Source organism: Ovis aries, chromosome 8, assembly GCF_016772045.2.
Source record: "Ovis aries strain OAR_USU_Benz2616 breed Rambouillet chromosome 8, ARS-UI_Ramb_v3.0, whole genome shotgun sequence".
Lineage (NCBI taxonomy): Eukaryota > Metazoa > Chordata > Mammalia > Artiodactyla > Bovidae > Ovis > Ovis aries.
Genome location: NC_056061.1, coordinates 78,716,722 through 78,738,093, shown reverse-complemented (window position 1 = coordinate 78,738,093; position 21,372 = coordinate 78,716,722). Strand labels below are relative to the sequence as shown.

General features: G+C 41.5%; 1 protein-coding gene across 9 annotated transcripts in view; it reads left to right on the top strand.

The window, feature by feature from the left end:
- Nucleotides 1-21,372, top strand: part of IPCEF1 (interaction protein for cytohesin exchange factors 1) — a 171,829-nt gene that overhangs the window by 67,058 nt on the left and 83,399 nt on the right. For all 9 annotated transcript variants that reach the window (XM_060419853.1, XM_027972592.3, XM_027972591.3 and 6 more), the window contains one exon: nt 4,566-4,618. Coding sequence is in view for 8 of the 9 variants with exons in the window: in XM_027972592.3 (XP_027828393.2) it covers nt 4,595-4,618 (24 nt within the window). In the remaining variant the exon portion in view is untranslated. The remainder of the gene's footprint in view (nt 1-4,565; nt 4,619-21,372) is intronic.

Genomic DNA, 21,372 nt, shown 5'->3' with positions numbered 1-21,372 from the left:
TCCCTGAAAATAGGTTCATCAATACCATTTTTATGGATTCCATATACATGCAGTAATATGTGATGTCTGTTTTTCTCATTCTGGCTTACTTCATTCTGTGTAACAGGCTCTAGGTTCATCGACCTCACTAGAACTGACTCAAATTTGTTTTTTTAATGGCTAAGTAATATTCCATTGTAAATATGTTCTACGTATTCTCTATCCATTCATCTGTCTATGGACATCTAGATTGCTTCCATGTCCTAGCTGTTGTACATAGTGCTGCAATGAACACTGGGGTACATGCGTCTTTCAGAACTCTGTTTTTTTCCAAGTATGTGCCCAGTAGTGGGGTTGCTGCATCATATGGTAGATTTTTTTCCTAGTTTTTTTAGTGGCTGTATCAGCTTACATTCCCACCAGCAGTGGAGGGTTCCCTTTTATTTATATCCTCTCCAGCATTTATTGTTTGTAGATTTTTTGATGATGGCAATTTTGACTGGTGTGAAGTGATACGTCATTGTAATTTTGATTTGCATTTCTCTAATAATTAGTGGTGCTGAGCTTCTTTTCTTGTGTTTATTGTATCTCTTCTTTGGAGAAATGTCTGTTTAGGTTTTCTGTCCATTTTTTTAATTGGGCTTTTTGTTTTCCTGACATTGAACTGTATGAGCTGTTTATATATTACGGAGGTGGTTAATCTTTTGTCAGTTGTTTCATTTGCAATTATATCCTCCCATTCTGAGGGTTGTCTTTTAATCCTGTTTATAGTTTCCTTTGCAGAAGCTTTTAAGTTTAATTAGGTCCCATTTGTTTATTTTTGTTTTTATTTCCATTCCTCTAGGAGGTGGATCAAAGAGGATCTCATTGTGATTTATGGCAAAGTGTGTACTGCCTATCTTTCCCTCTAAGAGCTTTACAATTTCTTACATTTAAGTTTTTAATCCATTTTGAGTTCATTTTTGTGTATGGTGTGAGGGAGTGTTCTGACTTCATTGATTTACATGCAACTGTTATGCTGTCCCAACAACCCCTGCTGAAGAAGAGACTGTCTTTTCTCCATTGTATATTCTTGCTTCCCTTGTCAAAGATGAATCAATCATAGGTCTGTGGGTCTGTTTCTAGACTCTTTATTCTGTTTCATTGACCCATATATCTGTTTTCATGTCATTGCCATGCTATTTTGATTAGTGTAGTTTTGTAGTATTGTCTGAAGTCTGGGAGAGTCTTGTTTCTTGTTCTTTTTCTTCAGGATTGCTTTGGCAATTCTGTGTATTTTGTGGTTCTATATAAATTTTAGGATTGTTTAATTCTGTGAAAAATGTCATGGGTTATTTATAGGGATTGTGTTGAATCTGTGATTGCTTTGGGTACTGTGGTCATTTTTAATATTAATACTTCCAGTCCAAGAGCATGGGGTATCTTTCCATTTCTTTGAATCAGCTTTAGTTTCCTTTATCAATGTTTTATAGTTCTCAGTGTATAAGTCTTTCATCTCCTTGATCAGGTTTATTTCAAGGTATTTTATTTTTTTGACATGATTTTCAAAGAGATTGCCTTTTTACTTCCTCTTCCTGACTTTTCTTTTCTTTTCTCCCTGTATCTGGATATGTTTCCTACTTTAGGTCTGGGAAGTTTTCAGCTGTAATTTCCTCAAATACATTTTTGATCCCCTTTTCTCTCTCTCTTTTTTTTTTTCTTCTGGTACCCTTATTTGTAGATTGGCATGCTTTATATTATCTCATAGGTCTCATATGTTGCTTTCTTTATTTTTTTCATTTTTCTATCTGTTTTCTCTTCTGATTGGGTAGTTTCTAGGTCACTTTTTTGTTTGGAATTGTTTAATTTGCTATTTATTGCCTTTAGCTCAGTTTTCATCTTGGAATTGAGTTGTCTAATTTTAATTGGCCCCTCTTTATAGTTTCCAGTTCCTTGATACAGTGATCCCTATTTCTAGCAATAATCTTTCTTAATTTCTTCAAAATTTGTATTACTTCCTTTTTGAACTCAGGGTCTAGTAAACTGAAAAAGCCTGTTTCATTACTTGGTCTTTCAGGCGACTTCTCTTGTTCTTTTATTGGTGAATAGTTTCTCTGCTCCTTCATTTTAGTTACATTTCTGTGACTCAATTTAGGAGAAACAGTTATCTGTTGTGGTCCTGAAGGGCTGTTTTTATGTGGGAACATTCTATATGAGTCTCACTGATGCCAGGGCTGCTTTTGGTATGGCTACCTGCCACATCGTTCTTCAGGGGTGGTGTGCTAGCCAGTACCCCCTTTTCAGGGGTGAAGGTTATATTGTGGTGATCGGAGGCTGCACTGGTTTTTGGAAGGGGTCTCCTCTTTGCTCTGTGGTGGTCATAGCTCTGTCAAGGGCAGGGCCTGTTCTCCAGCTGTTGAAGTAGAAGCTCTCAGATCTGGTTCTAAGCTGCGGTGTGAGGTAGGCAGGACTGGTGTACTTTTGCTGGTAACGGAGCCCGTGGGTATTCTTCCGCCAGAGCTATCCACTGGGACGTGCTCTCTGTGATACTCTCTGTCACGCTTGTGTGTGCTCACGAGGTGCACTGTTGCCGAAACTGCCCTCTGCCCCACCTCAGCAAAGGAAAAGCCGGTAGTCAGCTAGGAAGTCCTTCCGGTGCTGTGCTCAGGAAGCTGCCAGTGGTGTGAATCTTCTGTGAATGTCAGGCACCCACCAGGAATCAGTTCAGATTTCAGCCCCACCCTGCGTATGGGCCACCCACACGTGCTTGTGTGTGCCCAGAGCTTGTAGAGTGGAGCTGCACCCTCTGTGAGCAAGCTGAGGATGAAGCTGCTCTGGTGGGGCCATGCCACTCCCTTCGCATGTGCACTGACAAATTGGGTTCCCGTTGGTCCTATACACACCTCCAGTGGCCTGAACCATTCTTGAGGCCTTTGGGATTGTCTCTGCATCCAAACCAAATCTTCTCCCTGGGTCTGTCTGCTGAAGTCCTGTGTACCAGCAACCAGCCGCCACCATGCCCTCCACCAGGGATGTATCTCAGGCTGGGGTGTGCAGTGAGGTGGCCAGGACCTTCTGGGCACCTTTCTCTCTGTCCTGCTCCTGCATGCTGGCTACTGTGTCCTCTTCTGAGTCCCTGAAACTCCATATCTTGTTGAGGGGTCCCAGAATGAGAAGCTTTCATAGCTCAGGTCTATCCCAAGCTTCTTTGTTTTGTCCTTTCATCCCACCAAGTTATGCAGTGATCTTTCTTGCAGTGTTGATTCTATGAGATCCTCAGCATTCAGTGGGTATTCTGTGAGAACTGGTCCATATGTAGATGTATTTTTGATGTATTTGTGGGAAGAGGTGAGCTCCATGTCCTTCTATTACACCGTCTTGGTCTCCCAGTCTACTTATTATTTTCTTATTGGTGAATAAGAGAACTGTCTAAGTTATGATTTTTACGTATTAAATGAATACTGCAAATGTTTTCACCAGCCTGTGATTTGATTTTCCATTTATGTTTTACTGTATTTTTTAAACAAGTGAGTTAAAAAATTAAGTAAATTGGTCAGTCTTTTTTTATTGTGGTTTTTCTCTTTGGCATTTTACAAATAAATGTTTTATTCATATCAATGTGATATAAATATGGCATTTTTGACATAAAGAAGGGCTATGCATCTTCAGAATTTGGGAACCATTGGTGTAAGAAATAAAGTCACATGGGGTATGGATCTGTCACTGGGAAGAGGTGAAAGGCTCTTTCCTTTGCAGAGAGTTTTAGCGGCTTGTGGATGTTTAACAAGTTTGTTGCTTATCAAAGTCTGAAGATGTGAGATTTTTTTTTTTTAGTCTGAGGATATGAAATTTTCTCCTTTTTGTTTTCATCTTCTTTTCTTGAAACCAGAGTGTCTAGTTTCTCAGGTAATCCACTACAAAGTGCAATACATCAAAGGGGGCTCATCTTCATATTAAAGTCGAGATTTCTGAGGCTGAGGGATTGGTTACATTTTTGAAATTGTTCAGTTAATACCATCAGAACAATAGTAATGGATCAGATATGTCCACATCTTACATTATGTTGTTCATCTTGAAGATGAAAATATTTTCACTGTTCAAAAATGCATCTCTATGTATGATAATTGTTGTTGTTTAGTTGCTCAGTCATGTCTGACTCTTTGCCACCCCGTGGACTGTAGCCAGGCTCCTCTGTCCTTGGGATTTCCCAGGCAAGAATACTGAAATAGGTTTGCATTTCCTTCTCTCGGGGAACTTCCTGACCCAGGGATAGAACCTGTGTCTCTTGCAATGTAGGCTGATTCTTTATCTCTGAGTCACCAGGGAAGCCCTTAGTACAATATTAAGTAGATAAAAAATATATACAATATATCTTGCTGTAGACTTGAAAGAAATACTGACACATGTGCAATTAAAATTCTGGCTTATTTTATGAACTCAGTTTTTAACGGTTTGGCTTATTCTGAATTAAAAGGCCTTTTAAGGAATTGCTTTTATTGTGAAATTCATCAATCAAAATACAAGTGCTTTTCTTCCTGTCAAGAAGATATACAATTTTAAGAGTGATTTCCTGCAACATTTAACTGAAAATGCTTTTTCTCTTCTAGCTTTTGTTTCTACCAATCTGACGTCATACATGGCTACTGATGGCAATGAGCTTGTAAGTATTCTTTGGAATATTCAGACTTCAAGTATCGTCAGTTTGATGAATGAGTGAAAAATTAGGTTGATTTTAAGTTTGACTCGCTACTTATTGTCCGTTTCATTAGTCATAATGGGATGAAAGAGCTTCCCTAGTAGCTTAGATGGTAAAGCATTTGCCTGCAATACAGGAGACCTGGGTTCGATCCAGGGGTTGGGAAGATCCCCTGGAGAAGGAAATGGCAAACCAACCACTCCAGTATTCTTGCCTGGAGTATTCCATGGACAGAGGAGCCTGGCATGCTACAGTCCATGGGGTTGCAAAGAGTCACACATGACTAAGTGACTAACATACACAATAGAATTAAATGATCCCTTTGTTAGAGTTCGAAAGTTTCTTATGATCACCAAGCATTTGTTTAAGACCCCTAGCTGTTTAAATATCATGAAACATAACCACAAATTTGATATAATGTACATAAATTTGTCTCTATTTTCAATTGATTCTGGTATAGTATAACCTCTCATGCAACTTCTATGGGAATAATTCTGCTAATTATTATGCCAAAATTATAGGTTCCTTTTAAAATAATTTTATAGCCATAAATTTGCCTAAATTAGGTAAGTCAATTAAGCAAGTTTCCTCTATTAGATGAGAAAATTCAAGCAAGGAAAATAGAGATGTTGATGTAACATGATACTTCAGATGGAAGGGGATGCTGCCCATGGAATTTTTCAGACAAGAATACTGGAGTGGGTTGCCTTTTCCTCTTCCAGGGGATCTTCCTGACCCAGGGATTGTATCTGCATCTCTTATGTCTCCTGCATTCGCAGGCAGATTCTTTTCCACTAGTGCCACCTGGGAAGCCCCTTTAGTGGTTGATTATGCAGGGAAGATAGAGAAGTTAGTATAAGTAACATGACACTTCAAATAGAAGAGGATGCAGTGCATGTGGGATGGGATGGTGAGCATCTTTGGGCAAATCTAATGACTTCATGATGAATGCATAGGACAGAGTTTTGGGGGTAGAACCAAAAGCAGAAGCAGAAGTGGGGTGTTGAGAAAATATAGTATAGACTTCCTGCCAAATAGGGAACGTGGATAGTGGTTTCCTGGTACATATTAAGAAATGGATGTCAAGGCAAGTTGTATTATAATGACAGAGAAATTGAGTGAACTAGACAGCTCCTGGAAGAGATACTTTACTATAAAGCAGGACAACATATTAATTCTCTGCTTGATAACAATTTCATATTCCAGAGAGAGAGAAGGCAAAGAGCACTTTTGTTTTGATGCTCCTTGTAATTGAGGAAATCTTTGCTAATGATGTAAAATGGTGGATAGTTTGGGAGACAAGGGTGCAGAAAACTAAAAATGAAAATTATAGTCACTTATGCAACCTAGAAATTCACTATCTAAAACTTGCAGAAAGAAGGAAGTCTGATTTTTTTGCACATGAATGGGTGTGTGTTTGATAATAGAAATATGAATATTCACAGTGAAGATAAGGAAGAACAATTAAGAGAATAAATGTGCTGCAATTGAAAATTTTTGCTAGGATTAGATATAAAGCTGTGTGTCAGTTGAGTTCAGTTCAGTTCAGTCAGTCAGTCATGTCTGACTCTTTGCAATCCCATGAACCACAGCACGCCAGGCTTCCCTGTCCATCACCAACTCCCGAAGTCCGCCCAAACCCATGTCCATGGAGTCGGTGATGCCATCCAACCATCTCATCCTCTGTCGTCACCTTCTGCTCCTGCCCTCAATTTTTCCCAGCATCAGGGTCTTTTCCAATGAGTCAGCTCTTCACATCAGGTGGCCAAAGTATTGGAGTTTCAGCTTCAACATCAGTCCTTCCAATGAACACCCAGGACTGATCTCCTTTAGGATGTACTGGTTGGATCTCCTTGCAGTCCAAGGGACTCTCAAGAGTCTTCTCCAACACCAAAGTTCAAAAGCATCAATTCTTCGGCACTCAGCCTTCTTCACAGTCCAACTCTCACATCCATACATGACCACTGGATAAACCATAGCCTTGACTAGATGGACCTTTGTTGGCAAAGAAATGTCTCTGCTTTTGAATATGCTATCTAGGTTGGTCATAACTTTTCTTCCAAGGAGTAAGCGTCTTTTAATTTCATGGCTGCAATCACCATCTGCAGTGATTTTGGAGCCCAGAAAAATAAAGTCAGCCATTGTTTCCATTGTTTCTCTATCTATTTCCCATGAAGTGATGGGACTAGATGCCATGATCTTAGTTTTCGGAATGTTTAGCTTTAAGCCAACTTTTTCACTCTCCTCTTTCACTTTCATCAAGAGGCTCTTTAGTTCTTCTTCACTTTCTGCCATAAGGGTGGTGTCATCTGCATATCTGAGGTTTTAGTATTTCTCCCGGCAATCTTGATTCTAGCTTGTGGTTCCTCTATCCCAGAGTTCCTCGTGATGTACTCTGCATATAAGTTAAATAAGCAGGGTGACAATATACAGCCTTGACGTACTCCTTTTCCTATTTGGAACCAGTCTGTTGTTCCATGTCCAGTTCTAACTGTTGCTTCCTGACCTGCATACAGATTTCTTAAGAGGCAGGTCAGGTGGTCTGTATTCCCATCTCTCTCAGAATTGTCCACAGTTTCTTGTGATCCACACAGTCAAAGGCTTTGGCATAGTCAATAAAGCAGAAATAGATGTTTTTCTGGAACTGTCTTGCTTTTTCCATGATCCAGTGAATGTTGGTGATTTGATCTCTGGTTCCTCTGCCTTTTCTAAAACCAGCTTGAACATCAGGGAGTTCACGGTTCATGTATTGCTGAAGAATTTTAAGCATTACTTTGCTAGCATGTGAGGTGAGTGCAATTGTGCAGTAGTTTGAGCATTCTTTGGCGTTGCCTTTCTTTGGGATTGGAATGAAAACTGACCTTTTCCAGTCCTGTGGCCACTGCTGAGTTTTCCAAATTTGCTAGCATATTGAGTGCAGCACTTTCACAGCATCATCCTTCAGGATTTGAAATAGCTCAACTGGAATTCCATCACCTCCACTAGCTTTGTTCATAGTGATGCTTCCTAAGGCCCACTTGACTTCACATTCCAGGATGTCTGGCTCTAAGTGAGTGATTACACCATCATGATTATCTGGGTCATGAAGATCTTTTTTGTACAGTTCTTCTGTGTATTCTTGCCACCTCTTCTTAATATCTTCTGCTTCTGTTAGATCTCTACCATTTCTGTCCTTTATTGAGCCCATCTTTGCATGAAATGTTCCCTTGGTATCTCTAATTTTCTTGAAGAGATCTCTAGTCTTTCCCATTCTACTGTTTTCCTATATTTCTTTGCATTCAGCACTGAGGAAGGCTTTCTTATCTCTCCTTGCTATTCTTTTGGAACTCTGCATTCAAATGGGTATATCTTTCCTTTTCTCCTTTGCTTTTCACTTCCCTTCTTTTCACAGCTATTTGTAAGGCCTCCTAAGAAAGCCATTTTGCTTTTTTGCATTTCTTTTTCTTGGAGATGATCTTGATCCCTGTCTCCTGTACAATGTCATGAACCTCCATCCATAGTTCATCAGGCACTCTGTCTATCAGATCTAGTCCCTTAAATCTATTTCTCACTTCCATTGTATAGTCATAAGGGATTTGATTTAGGTCATACCTAAATGTTCTAGTGGTTTTCTCCACTTTCTTCAGTTTCAGTCTGAATTTGGCTATAAGGAGTTCATGATCTGAGCCAGGTGAGCTCCCGATCTTGTTTTTGCTGATGGCATCCGGTCCCATCACTTCATGGGAAATAGATGGGAAACAGTGGAAACAGTGTCAGACTTTATTTTTTTGGGCTCAAAAATCACTGCAGATGGTGACTGCAGCCATGAAATTAAAAGACGCTTACTCCTTGGAAGAAAAGTTATGACCAACCTAGATAGCATATTCAAAAGCAAAGATATTACTTTGCCGACTAAGGTCCGTCTAGTCAAGGCTATGGTTTTTCCAGTAGTCATGTATGATTGTGAGAGTTGGACTGTGAAGAAGGCTGAGCACCAAAGAATTAATGCTTTTGAACTTTGGTGTTGGAGAAGACTCTTGAGAGTCCCTTAGACTGCAAGGAGATCCAACCAGTCCATTCTGAAGGAGATCAGCCCTGGGATTTCTTTGGAAGGAATGATGCTAAAGCTGAAACTCCAGTACTTTGGCCACCTCATGCGAAGAGTTGACTCATTGGAAAAGACTTTGATGCTGGGAGGGATTGGGGGCAGGAGGAGAAGGGGACAACAGAGGATGAGATGGCTGGATGGCATCACTGACTCGATGAACATGAATCTGAGTGAACTCTGGGAGTTGGTGATGGACAGGGAGGCCTGGCGTGCTGCAATTCATGGGGTCGCAAAGAGTCGGGCACGACTGAGCGACTGAACTGAACTGATAGAGCTTCTCCATCTTTGGCTACAAAGAATATAATCAATCTGATTTTGGTGTAGACCATCTGGTGATGTCCATGTGTAGAGTCTTCTCTTGTGTTGTTGGAAGAGGGTGTTTGCTATGACCAGTATGTTCTCTTGGCAGAATGCTATTAGCCTTTGCCCTGCTTCATTCCGTACTCCAAGGCCAAATTTGCCTGTTACTCCATGTGTTTCTTGACTTCCTACTTTTGCATTCCAGTCCCCTATAATCAAAAAGACATCTCTTTTGAGTGTTAGTTCTAGAAGGTCTTGTAGGTCTTCACAGAACTGTTCAACTTCAGCTTCTTCAGCGTTACTGGTCGGGGCATAGAGTTGGATTACCATAATATTGAATAGTTTGCTTGGAAACGAACAGTGATCATTCTGTGTGAGATCAAAGCTGTGTGTACAGGATATTAAAGGAGGGTCTTATGATCAAGGGCAAAAGCACGCAGAGGTCACAGATTTATAAAGACAGAATCAGGGAGTCTCAGGTTTAGAGTATCCAAAATTTATGAGAAATTTAAAAAGAAAAAATGCATGTGATTATAAGCATTTGTATGTGTTATTTGGGAAAATGGCATGAAAAGAAAGAATTAGGACTGTTGAATCCTTAAGAAAGATGATGCAGGGTTTAATTCTGATGAAAAAAAAGAGTAATCTTCCAGCTGGAAGGAGTTCATCTTATATGTTTAAGAGGAAATGGAAATTAAGATAATGAGGGCACCTAAGGACTTCAAATGAATAAATTGATTCATTGAAACATTCATTTAATGTTCACTGATTATCTCTCCTGAGTTTATTATGTGTCAGCCACTGTACTACGTAGGAATTGAGATTTAATGGTGAGTTGAAACAAGTCAAAATCTCCACGTCTTAAAAAATAAAAAAAAAAGTATGGCCTTGGATTTTTGAACAAACATGGCAGATCTGATTACCCAAGGACTCACGTATCATTCTGGAACTCCCAATCTACGGTTTTTACCGCTGTAATATGTAACCTTCTTCCCCTTTGGTTCCCTTGGGCACAAGTGGATTCTCTTCTTGGTGGGAACTGTTTTTGGGGCTTTCTCATTTCATGAGCCATCATCCTCAGCCCCTAGACTGAATCAGCTCAGTTCTCCTTGTGTGTCAGTTTCCCTGTTATTTTTATCTCACAGCCATCAGTGTCTGGCTGCTGCTGCTGCTGTTAAGTCACTTCAGTAGTGTCCGACTCTGTGCGACCCCATAGACAGCAGCCCACCAGGCTCCCCCATCCCTGGGATTCTCCAGGCAAGAACACTGGAGTGGGTTGCCATTTCCTTCTCACTGCATGACAGTGAAAAGTGAAAGTGGAGTCGCTCAGTCGTGTCCGACTCTTCGTGACCCCATGGACTGCAGCCTACCAGGCTCCTCCATCCATGGGATTTTCCAGGCAAGAGTACTAGAGTGGGGTGCCATTGCCTTCTCCGGTGTCTGGCTGGGAATGCTGGGAATGCTTAATATCTCTCTCAAACGTTTCTTCCAGCTGCTTTTCAGTGGTTGCTAAGTCACTTCAGTCATGTCCGACTCTGTGTGAGCCCAGAGACGGCAGCCCACCAGGCTTCCCCGTCCCTGGGATTCTCCAGGCAAGAACACTGGAGTGGGCTGCCATTTCCTTCTCCAATGCATGAAAGTGAAAAGTGAAAGTGAAGTCGCTCAGTCATGTCCAATTCTTCGTGACCCCATGGACTGCAGCCCACCAGGCTCCTCTGTCCATGGGATTTTCCAGGCAAGAGTACTGGAGTGGGGTGCCAGTGCCTTCTCCGGTGTCTGGCTGGGAATGCTTAATATCTCTCTCAAACGTTTCTTCCAGCTGCTTTTCAGTGGTTACTCTACTTTATCTTTCCATTCAGAAAATTAGTTCCATTTTCTGCTGTCATTTGTTCTCTAAATAATATGTAGCACCAGAGACCTATTTTTATGCTAGGTGGTTTTGGTAGGCCTGACACATTTGACCTAATGACATCCCAAATTACCCTTCATTTCCACTAAACTAACATGTATTGAGCTGCGTGTGCTGAGCTCTGTGCTTGGTGCTGGGGTACTTAGAGGAGGAGCTGACCACCTGGTGGGGGCAGGGTGATACTTCTAAGGGACTTTTATTGATCCCGACATGATAGGTATCATTGAAGTGGTATGTAAATAATGCTAGTTCAAGAAACTAGACTCTACGCATTTGAAATTTTATTATGTGCGCAGTAAAAAAAACACTGTTCTTTTTTTTGTTGTTGAATTGTTGTTATCTGATAGTATCTTTGTCTTGCCTCTGATTTTCTCTCCTCTGAAGGGAAGCAGCAGGATTTTCAAAGCTAAAGCTTCACACAGAATCAAAAAGATTAACTCGTTAAGTTCTGTCTGTTTTAACACCTAAATGTTGGGTTGACCAAAAAGTCTATTGAGGTTTTTCCAGAAGATGTAACAACAGCCCAATATTTCCCCATCTTCACAGCACTTGCCCTCCCCCTGCTCACTGGGCTCTTTGCCTGTCTCTGCCCTTGTCTCCTCCCCTCAACTAACCTCTGCCTGCCCAACGACAGCCAGGGTGAATTTGCCTACACGTAGATGTGATTTTTCTACTCGTCTTTTTCCGTCTGTTCAATGGCTTCCATTGGCTTTCAGATGAACTTTGTACTTTCCAGCATAATTTACAAGGCCCTTTGTAATGTGACTCAGCCCCCCTGAACATGGTTTCCACCCCCAAACCTGCCGTCCTCTGTGGTCCATGCCTCCTGACTTGTACCTGCATTACCGTACCGCATCCTCTTATGCATAGGTCTTTATCTGGAGGGCCTGCCCTGACTCCTCAGTTTTAGGTAAGCGCTGTGATGGGGTGAGACCTTTTTATCCTTCTCAGTTCTCTTTCTTCTGTGTTTCCCTGGAAGCTATGTTAAAACTTTCTTGCCACTGAATTGCTGGTCCTTGACACTAAGTGACTGTGCAGTAAGGGGTGGTTGAATAAACAGAAACCATAATTTACCAACTTGTGACCTGAAAGAAAGCGCTGGCATAACACCTTTAGGATCTGGGTCAGGGATTTTAGGGAAATTTCCACCCATTATGATTATATTTGGTACAATCATTAAACACCCATTGTGTAGCTCTTATGAGGCTTTCCGTACATTATACTGTGCTTCTTCATGTGGCTCAGTGGTAAAGAATCCGCCTGCCAATGCAGGAGACATAAGAGACTGGAGTTTGATCTCTGGGTCACGAAGATCACCTGGAGAAGGAAATGGTAGCTCACTCTAGTATTCTTGCCCGGAAAATCCCAGAGACAGGGGCGACTGGTGGGCTACAGTCCCTGGGGTCGTAGAAGGGTCAGACATGACTTTAACAACTAAACAACAGCAAGCAGCAACTAAACAACAGCAACTAAATACTGTGGCCATTCAGCATTATACACTAAATCAGTATGCTTAGTTTTCTTTTGTGATTCATTTCTCATTAAAATAAATAGATAAATAAATAATAACGACTAGCATATGAGTCTTAAAGGCTTGATTACTAAAGTCTCAGATTTTAGTAACAGCATTTTAGCTAAGGAAGGAAAGCAGCCTTAATTTAAGGATGACAAGGCTCAGAGGGAATGTGGCACAATATCTCATTTACCGTTGTACACAATTCTTTTACCTAAAGCTTTCAAGAATTGCTTTCAGGGATTGCTTGAGTGGGGAAGAAATGTCACAGTTCTCTTAGATCAACACTTTATGACAGTGTTTTCTCAAAAAATTTTTAAAATAAATTTCCTTCCCTAAATGTTTCCTGGAAAAGAGAAATGCCAAGGGAAAACGTCCTGAAATGAAAGTCTCTGCATAGAAATCTGGAGAAGGCAATGGAAACCCACTCCGGTACTCTTGCCTGGAAAATCCCATGGACGGAGGAGCCTGGAAGACTGCAGTCCATGGGGTCATGAAGAGTCGGACATGACTGAGCAACTTCACTTTCGCTTTTCACTTTCATGCATTGGAGAAGGAAATGGCAACCCACTCCAGTACTCTTGCCTGGAGAATCCCAGGGACGGGGGAGCCTGGTGGGCTGCCGTCTATGGGGTCACACAGTGTCGGACGTGACTGAAGCGACGCAGCAGCAGCAGCAGCAGCATAGAAATCACAGTTGCTTGGCTCAGTCTTTCTGCTGATGAGGACAAGCTCACCAAATGTGAATGGATGCTTACTTCTGGTACTGTGGTCATTGGGTTTTTTGCCTGTTGCTGGGACTGCATCTGTGCAGCAATCTAATAGCAAATTGGTCCTTGATGTGTGTGCTTTACAAAAAAAAAAAAACAAAACTCTGCATACGTCGTTCACAGAATGTGTATTGCCTGGTCCTTCTGTGCACTGTGTGCCAGGAACAGCTGCCACGTGATTCCAGCCCCCGTGGGAACCTGCCCTGCCCCGCCCTCCACTCCATCTCTGTGCCCGTGGTGTGTGTCTCAGGGATGTGGAAATATTCAGGGATGAACTGAAGAATCTCTTTTCCACCTTTTTGTTCAACTGGAAAGAGCTGAAATGTTGGCAGCTTGCTTTTTAGGCTCCATCAACAGAACTCTGTGTTGAATTGGCTGTGCCAACGCTGCTTTGAAGGCAGGAAGCTGCTGTGCATATTTTCTGTCCCAGGTAGGACTTGGAGTGGAGAAGTACACGACAGCTGCCTGGGCAAAGATGACAGGGTCGGGGCTCGTTGGCTACCTCTGGAAGACTTGTGTCCCTCCACCCAGCACCTCTTCTCTACCCCATGCATTCTTGTTTCTTGGGTTCCAGATTCTTAATCTTTGGAGGATATGGTTAAAGCAGGATGCCAAAGAAAGCTACTGTGGTTTTTCAGGCGGTAGTATTTTAGCTTGAAGTAGAGATTTGTCTTGGTGGTGCAGAGGTTAAAGCGTCTGCCTGCAATGTGGGAGACCTGGGTTTGATCCCTGGGTCAGGAAGGTCCCCTGGAGAAGGAAATGGCAACCCACGCCAGTATTCTTGCCTGGAGAATCCCATGGATGGAGGAGCTTGGTGGGCTACAGTCCATGGGTTGCAAAGAGTTGGACACGACTGAGCGACTGAGTGAGCGAGCGAGAGATTTGTCTGCTTCAGTCTCCTGTTGTTCTGGTCCCTGGTGGCTCAGCGGTAAAGAACCCGCCTGCCAATGCAGAAGATAAGGGTTCGATCCCTGGGTCAGGAAGATCCCCTGGAGAAAGAAATGGCAACCCACTCCAGTATTCTTGCCTAGGAAATCCCATGGACAGAGGAGCTTGGTGGGCTATAGTCCATGGGGCTGCAAGAGTTGGACATCATTTAACAACTGAACAACAACAAGAGGTTTGTCCAGCACAAGTCCATTTTACCTTTAAAGAAGGTCATCCAAGGTCATCTCTCCAGGTGGGTTCAAACTTAGTGTCAGTTGATCCCAGGAGCTTTTCTCTATGTATGCGGCTTTCTGTGGGAGAAGAATGCAGAGCAATTTTGATGTTGCTTTTCTCTGCTGATGTTTGTGGAAGTACTTTCAGCTCTGAGTAATCAAACACTAGATGGCTTTCCAGATATTTGTTAAATCTCCACTTGTACCAGGCACTATCATTAAGGCATTATAGGAAGTAAAAGTTGACATAAGACACAGTTAACCTTTTGGTAAATATTTATCAAGTGTTCCCTGTGTGTTAGGCATTGGGCTAGGTGCTAGATTTTGAAGTCATGGCATGTTCAAGAATGTCAATTCTATTTTGAAGTTGTGGTTCGATCTAAGCAGAGCTCGATTCCTAGAGCTGATAAAGGAATTTGATAAACTTTAAGAACCAGCATTAACAGAGGAAGTGATTAAGTAATTATATGGGATGGAAGAAAAGCCTATATGAGATTAACCACAGTTGCTGGTTTGGACCACTGGATGGATTATGTCACCACCGTGTTACCACTCAGATTTGTAAACAGATAAGTTATCAACCCATTTGAGAGGAGAGGTATCAGCAAACCATTGTGGAATAAAAAAGACAGAAGAAGTAGAGTAGCCTCGAGTTAAACAACAGACTTAGGAATCAGAATGGCTAGGTCTAGTATTGGCTCTATTGCTACCTCAATGTGATCTGAGGGGAGGTTACTTACCACACCAAGAGGAAGTTCCTTCTTTGTGAAATGGTAAAAACAATACCTACCATGAAGATCTTTGGGAAATAATAGAAATCAGTTCTTACAATGACTACAGGTAAATAACCCTGAGTGAATATAAGATTATTATAAGAGCTCACTGCCTTCTGAAGTCAGAGAGGGCTTCACGGTGGAGGTGGCATTTGACCTGGGTCTGAAAGGAAGGGTAAGTGTTAAGCAGATGAAAAATAGGGGAAGAGAATAAAGTATTCAAATGTATGAAATTGTTAAAGTGCCTGGCATTTCTGTGGGATAAAAGAAAAGTTTAGGGTGCCAGGAGAGGAACTGGACAGATGTCTTGGTGGTATATTGAAACCACTGTGGAAAGTGACTCGTTTGTCACTTAAATTGTGATTTCAAGGTGGGGTCTCATACTTGAAATGATTGGTTTCCATTCAGCACTGTCCTGCAGGTTCACGGGTAGACACTCCTCTCTGCTGTCAATACAGAGTTCAGTGATAAAGAGAAAACTGTAGAACACAAGAAAAGCATAGTAGGCTCAAAAACACAGTGCTCATCTCTGTGGATCAGAAATGAAAAGGGGCAGCAAGACTGAAGCTACGGCTTGATGGGAGCCTCATCTGGAGGCAGAAAGTAGTTTTCCTCTGGTCCAAGTGAAGCTTGCTCCCCTATGAGTATCTTTACAACTAGTGCTACCTGAGAAGCTCTTTCTTAATTGCAAGAAGGATGATAAGTAGGACACTTTGAGAGCAATCAGGGTATATCCAAAAAATTAAGGATGCATATATCCTATGACCGTGCAATCTACTCTCAGGTAAATACTCTAGCCCATGGACACATGTGCCCATGTGTATTATATTGTACAATGGAAGTTATACAAAGTTGATAATTGTAACAATGTTGTGGCAGTGCACAATTACATATTAAATATGGGTTAATATGTGAGTGGATAAATAAACTACGGTATTTTCATTGACTGTAGTGCTGTCGTAGAACTACAGCTGCTTATCCCAACATGGAAAAAAAAAATCTCAAAAATACAATACTGAAAATTAAACACCTCCATGAATGCTATTAGGGCTTCCCTCATAGCTCAATTGGTAAAGAATCTGCCTGCAATGCAGGAGACCCAGGTTCGATTCCTGGGTCAGGAAGATCCCCTGGAGAAGGAAATGGCAACCCACTCCAGTATTCTTGCCTGGAGAATCCCATGGACAGAGGAGCCTAGCAGGCTGCAGTCCATGGGGTCACAAGAGTCGGACATGACTTATTGACTAAACCACTACCACCATTAATGCTATTGCTTATGGTATTGTTAAATGCTCCTTATAAATACTAAATTTGCATGAGAATGATAAATATCACATTCAGTTTAGTGTAACCTGGGATGAATGAGAGGGAAATGGAAAAGGGAAGTTGTATATCATGTATTCATATTTCATTCCCTTAAAAATAAAGTAAAAACTAAGAAAGAAAAGAAGGAAGTAAGAAATGTATACTCAGGGAGTTAGAATATGAACAGCTGAGACTTCTGATATCATGTAGTTAAATGGCTTTTCAACTTCAACATGCCACTATCAGTGAACAAGTGTTTGTCTATAGTTTACTGCAGGAGAGATTATAAGCACAGGAGCATAGTTTTGGAAACACGTGTAACAACCTCTGTCTTTTGGCTCTAGGACTCCTGTTACGATGATGTCTCCTGGAGAGACTAGTCTTTAGTGCTCTGTTAACTTCTTAAATTCCCGTTCCTCCCCAACCCACTGAAATTTGTTTTCTAGCCAACACAACGATGAAACTGTTTTGCCAAGGTCTCTAGTACTTTTTTCTTTCTCTTTTATACTGGTGAGTGTTTGATGGTTTTGGCTCACCTCTCCCTTCAGTCTTTCCCTCACTTCCACGACAGTCCCTCTCCTGATTTTCTTGTTTCCCTTTGCTTGTCTGCTCCGTCTCCTGGCAGTCTCCATTCCTGTTCATTCTGTGTAAACGCATTGGGTCTTCCTTTGGATTCTGACTTCAATCCTTTTACATCCTACACATCTGAGTGATCTTACCCAAACTCAAGATTTCCACTCTCTATATGCTGATGATCCCTGATTTTATGCCTTTATTCCAGACTTCTCCCACATCTCTAGACTCGTAAATACTATATATGCTATTTTCCCATGCGTCTTATATACATCAAACTCAATATGTATACTCTGGATATATATGTATATATTTATAAATGCTGCTGTGTTAAGTTGCTTCAGCCGTGTTTGACTCTGTGCGACTCTATGGACTGTAGCCCACCAGGCTCCTCTATTCATAGGATTCTCCAGGCAAGAATACTGCTGGAGTGGGTTGTCATTTCTCTGCTTAAGCCATGTTCTCTATCAGTTCAGTTCAGTCACTCAGTCTTGTCTGACTCTTTGTGACCCCATGGACTGCAGCATGCTAAGCCTCCCTGTCCATCACCAACAACTGAGTTTACTCAAACTCATGTCCATTAAGTCGATGATGCCATTCACCCACCTCATCTTCTGTCATCCCCTTCTCCTCTCACCTTCAATCTGTCCCAGTGTCAGGGTCTTTTCAAAGGAGTCAGCTCTTTGCATCAGGTGGCCAAAGTATTGGAGTTTCAGCTTCAGCATCAGTCCTTCCAATGAACATTCAGGATTAATCTCCTTTAGGGTGCATTGGTTGGATCTCCTTGCCGTCCAGGGGACTCTCAAGAGTCTTCTCCAGCACCACAGTTCTCTATATTGTTGTCATTTATCCACTGATTAAGCTAGACACTCTTTCCCTGACACGTTTCTCTCCCTCACTTTCCACCTTCTAGCTTCCTCCTCCTCACCCTCCTCTCCTTGTCCCTCCTTCTTTTTCCTCTCCTTTCTCTTCTCCCTAGTTCTTCTTTTATTTCTCCAGTTTCTCAATGGAGAAAGTGCCATTGCATCCAGCTTCTCCTCAAACTCCAATTCCCTCTTTTCTGTCCTCTTACTTTATATAACATCAACAACCAAAGCAAATACCTTAAAGGTTACTACTTTGTGAATTTTATTCTTGAAATAAATGTATGTATTTTACTGTTTCCTTTTGTGACTTTGGGCAAAACACTGAATCTTGATTTACTTCACTTTTCTCCTCTGACCTAAGTGGTAGGAAGGAAATCTACAAAAGAGGGGATGTGCGTCTACATATGACTGATTCACTTTGCTGTATGGCAAGAGACTCATGCAACACTGTAAGGCAATTATACTCCAATAAAAATTAATTAAAAAATTTTCTTCTCTGTAAAATGTGCATTATAATAACATCTAAACTGTAAATGTGACAATTCAGTCCAGGTATTTATGAAAAGACTCACCCTGGCAAACACTATAAGCTTTATGTTTTGTGGTTATCATTGTTTTCAATTATTGTCTATTGTTATTATAAAGTCTCGGATCTATCTTCATTTTTCACTATCAGAGGGTTTCTTTTCATATTAACTTGTAATATTTAAGGTGGCTAGTCTTCTGGAAAAAAGTTGCAAGTCTTTCATGTATTTTTACAGGTGAAATTTTAATATTTAAAGCTTGAAAATTCTCTTTACAAAACTGAGTTTAATTTGCCAGGGAAAAGGAGAGATTTTTTGGGGGGGGTGGGGGGAAAGGTGTTTTATAGAGAAACTCCCTAATGGTTTTATCAGCTGGAGCTGGCTTGGCCCTAAAAAATTCAGGAATTTTTGTGGCTTGTGTAATGGAGAAGGAAATGGCAACCCACTCCAGTATTCTTGCCTGGAAGTCCAATGGATGGAGGAGCCTGGTGGGCTATTGTCCATGGGGTCACAAACAGTCGGACTGACTGAGTGACTAATACTACCCTAGAGCTTTGAGGCTGCTTGTGTCCTTTGGCTCAGGCTGCTGGCCACCTAAAGTATTAGTAGCTGAAAACCGACAATGCTGTGAGGGTTTATACCATGGAACTTGGGAAAATGCCGAAAATCAGGACCCATCATAGCATATCACCGTATAATTTTAAGACGAGACCATTGTGAAATTTGATGTAATGACAATCTATTTTGTGGTGAATTTTAATATGTCATGGGTAAATTGTACTTTTTAAGATTTAATTGCTATATAAATTAGAAATCAGTATAATAATTACCCTTAACTTGGATGTGAACACCATCATTCAATATCAGAGGAGGTCCATTTGTATATTTTACACTGGTTCCTTTGTATATTTATACAGCATGTGTTTTTGAGTGATTAATGACCAAGTGAATTTTTTACCCCCTCCAACTTAAAAAGTAAAAGAAAAATAGTGTTTTTCCATGAAAAGGAAATATTTATTTAAAAGAAAAATTTCCTCAAATTTTAGAGCCAAATTAGGGCAAATTCAGAATTTCGTTTTCCCTACCATATCCCAATAGGAAGAAAATCTTGTGAGAAAAATACCTTATGAGGCTTCAGATATTTGTTATGAAGAGACACAGGTTCAATCCCTGGGTCAGGAAGATCACCTGGAGCAGGAAATGGCAAGCCATTCCAGTCTTCTTGTCTGGGGAAGTCCCATGGACTGAGGAGCCTGGCGGGCTGTTGTCTATAGGGTCATAAAGAGTTGGACATGGCTGAGCATACTTACACATACATTTGTTATAATGGGTATAATTCCCTATCAAAAAAATAGTTTCATAAAATGCTCACTGTTTGCTTGGCTTTTTCTTGCTCATCTAGTGGAATAAACCACATGTGAGATCTTTTTGAAACTGACGAGTTCGTGGGTTCCACTTCCTGTTGTGAGGAGTTAGACATATCTCAAACTTACTAAAGTTCTCAAGATTGTTTTCATTCTTTCATCTAAACCAATTTAAGTTTCAAGTTCATGTTGATCAAGTGAAAATGCAATTCCCGCTAATTTATCGTTCCTGTAATATGAAGCTCAGCTTCTGGTTGGAGGAAACAGTTTGAACACTTATACAGATTTTGTGATCATTTGCCTTAGGAAAAGTTCTGTCTGAGGGGTAGCGCTGACTCAATGACTAAACTCCTTCCCCTCGTTTTAAAAAAAAAGAGTCTGAATAAAGTCCTCTCGGTTTTTGGTGCTCACCCTGCTTGAGGTATTGTCCAGCCTAGAGCCCTACTTCTCATTAGTCCAGGTGCAAGAATCTAGCATAGACTGAGGCCTGTTTTGGGGCCACGTTGAGACAGAGGGTACAGTTTGATAGAGGGTTTTCTCTAGAACCAGCCATCAGCTTGTATGGTAGAACTGGAAAGACCTTGCCAAACTGTGCTGTGCTGAGTTGCTTGAGTTGTGTTAGACTCTTTGCAACCCTATGGACTGTAGCCCACTAGGCTCCTCTGTCCATGTGATTTTCTAGGCAAGAATACTGGAGCGAGTTGCCATTTTCTCCTGCAGGGGATCTTCTCAACCTGGGGATTGAACCGATGTCTCTTATGTCTCATCTCCTACATTGGTAACAGGAGATACCTTTACTCCTAGCATCACCTGGGAAGCCTGCTGCTGCTGCTAAGTCACTTCAGTCGTGTCCAACTCTGTGCGACCCCATAGATGGCAGCCCACCAGGCTTCCCCGTCCCTGGGATTCTCCAGGCAAGAACACTGGAGTGGGTTGCCATTTCCTTCTCCAATGCATGAAAGTGAAATGAAAGTGAAGTCACTCAGTCGGGTCCGACTCTTTGTGACTCCATGGACTGCAGCCCACCAGGCTCCTCCATCCATGGGATTTTCCAGGCAAGAGTACTAGCCCATAATTGATGGATGGAGGAGATTCACCTGCTCCCAGTCAGGAGGGATGGAGCGTGGGGTGCCTCCCTTCATGGATCCTACAGCGTCCTCTCCTACTCTCTCTTCTTTTCTAAGCTGTTCTTTTTGTATAAGCTAATGTGATTGACCTTGTTCAGATGCGCCAGAATGGTCTGGGACTGCCTCTGTCTACACTTCCCTTTTCTTCCTACTCCCCTGTGGTTCTTAATTTGTCTTGAGAGCTTCTTGGGGTCTCCTGGACCCCAGATTCTCGTAAGTTATTCCCACTGTCTAAATTGACTTACCCTCTTCTTTTTCAGTCCTGGCTGTCAGCTAAGTTCTAGCTGTTGAAATAAAATACATTATGTGAACAATATATTTGGGTTAAAATATTTTGTTAATGGGCTTTGCTGAACTCAGAAAATTGCATGTAGAAAAAACCCCAGGAGAAAGAACATTGGAGAGAAGAGTGGGAATTTTAGATCAGGATGCAGGTCAGTGTGGGAG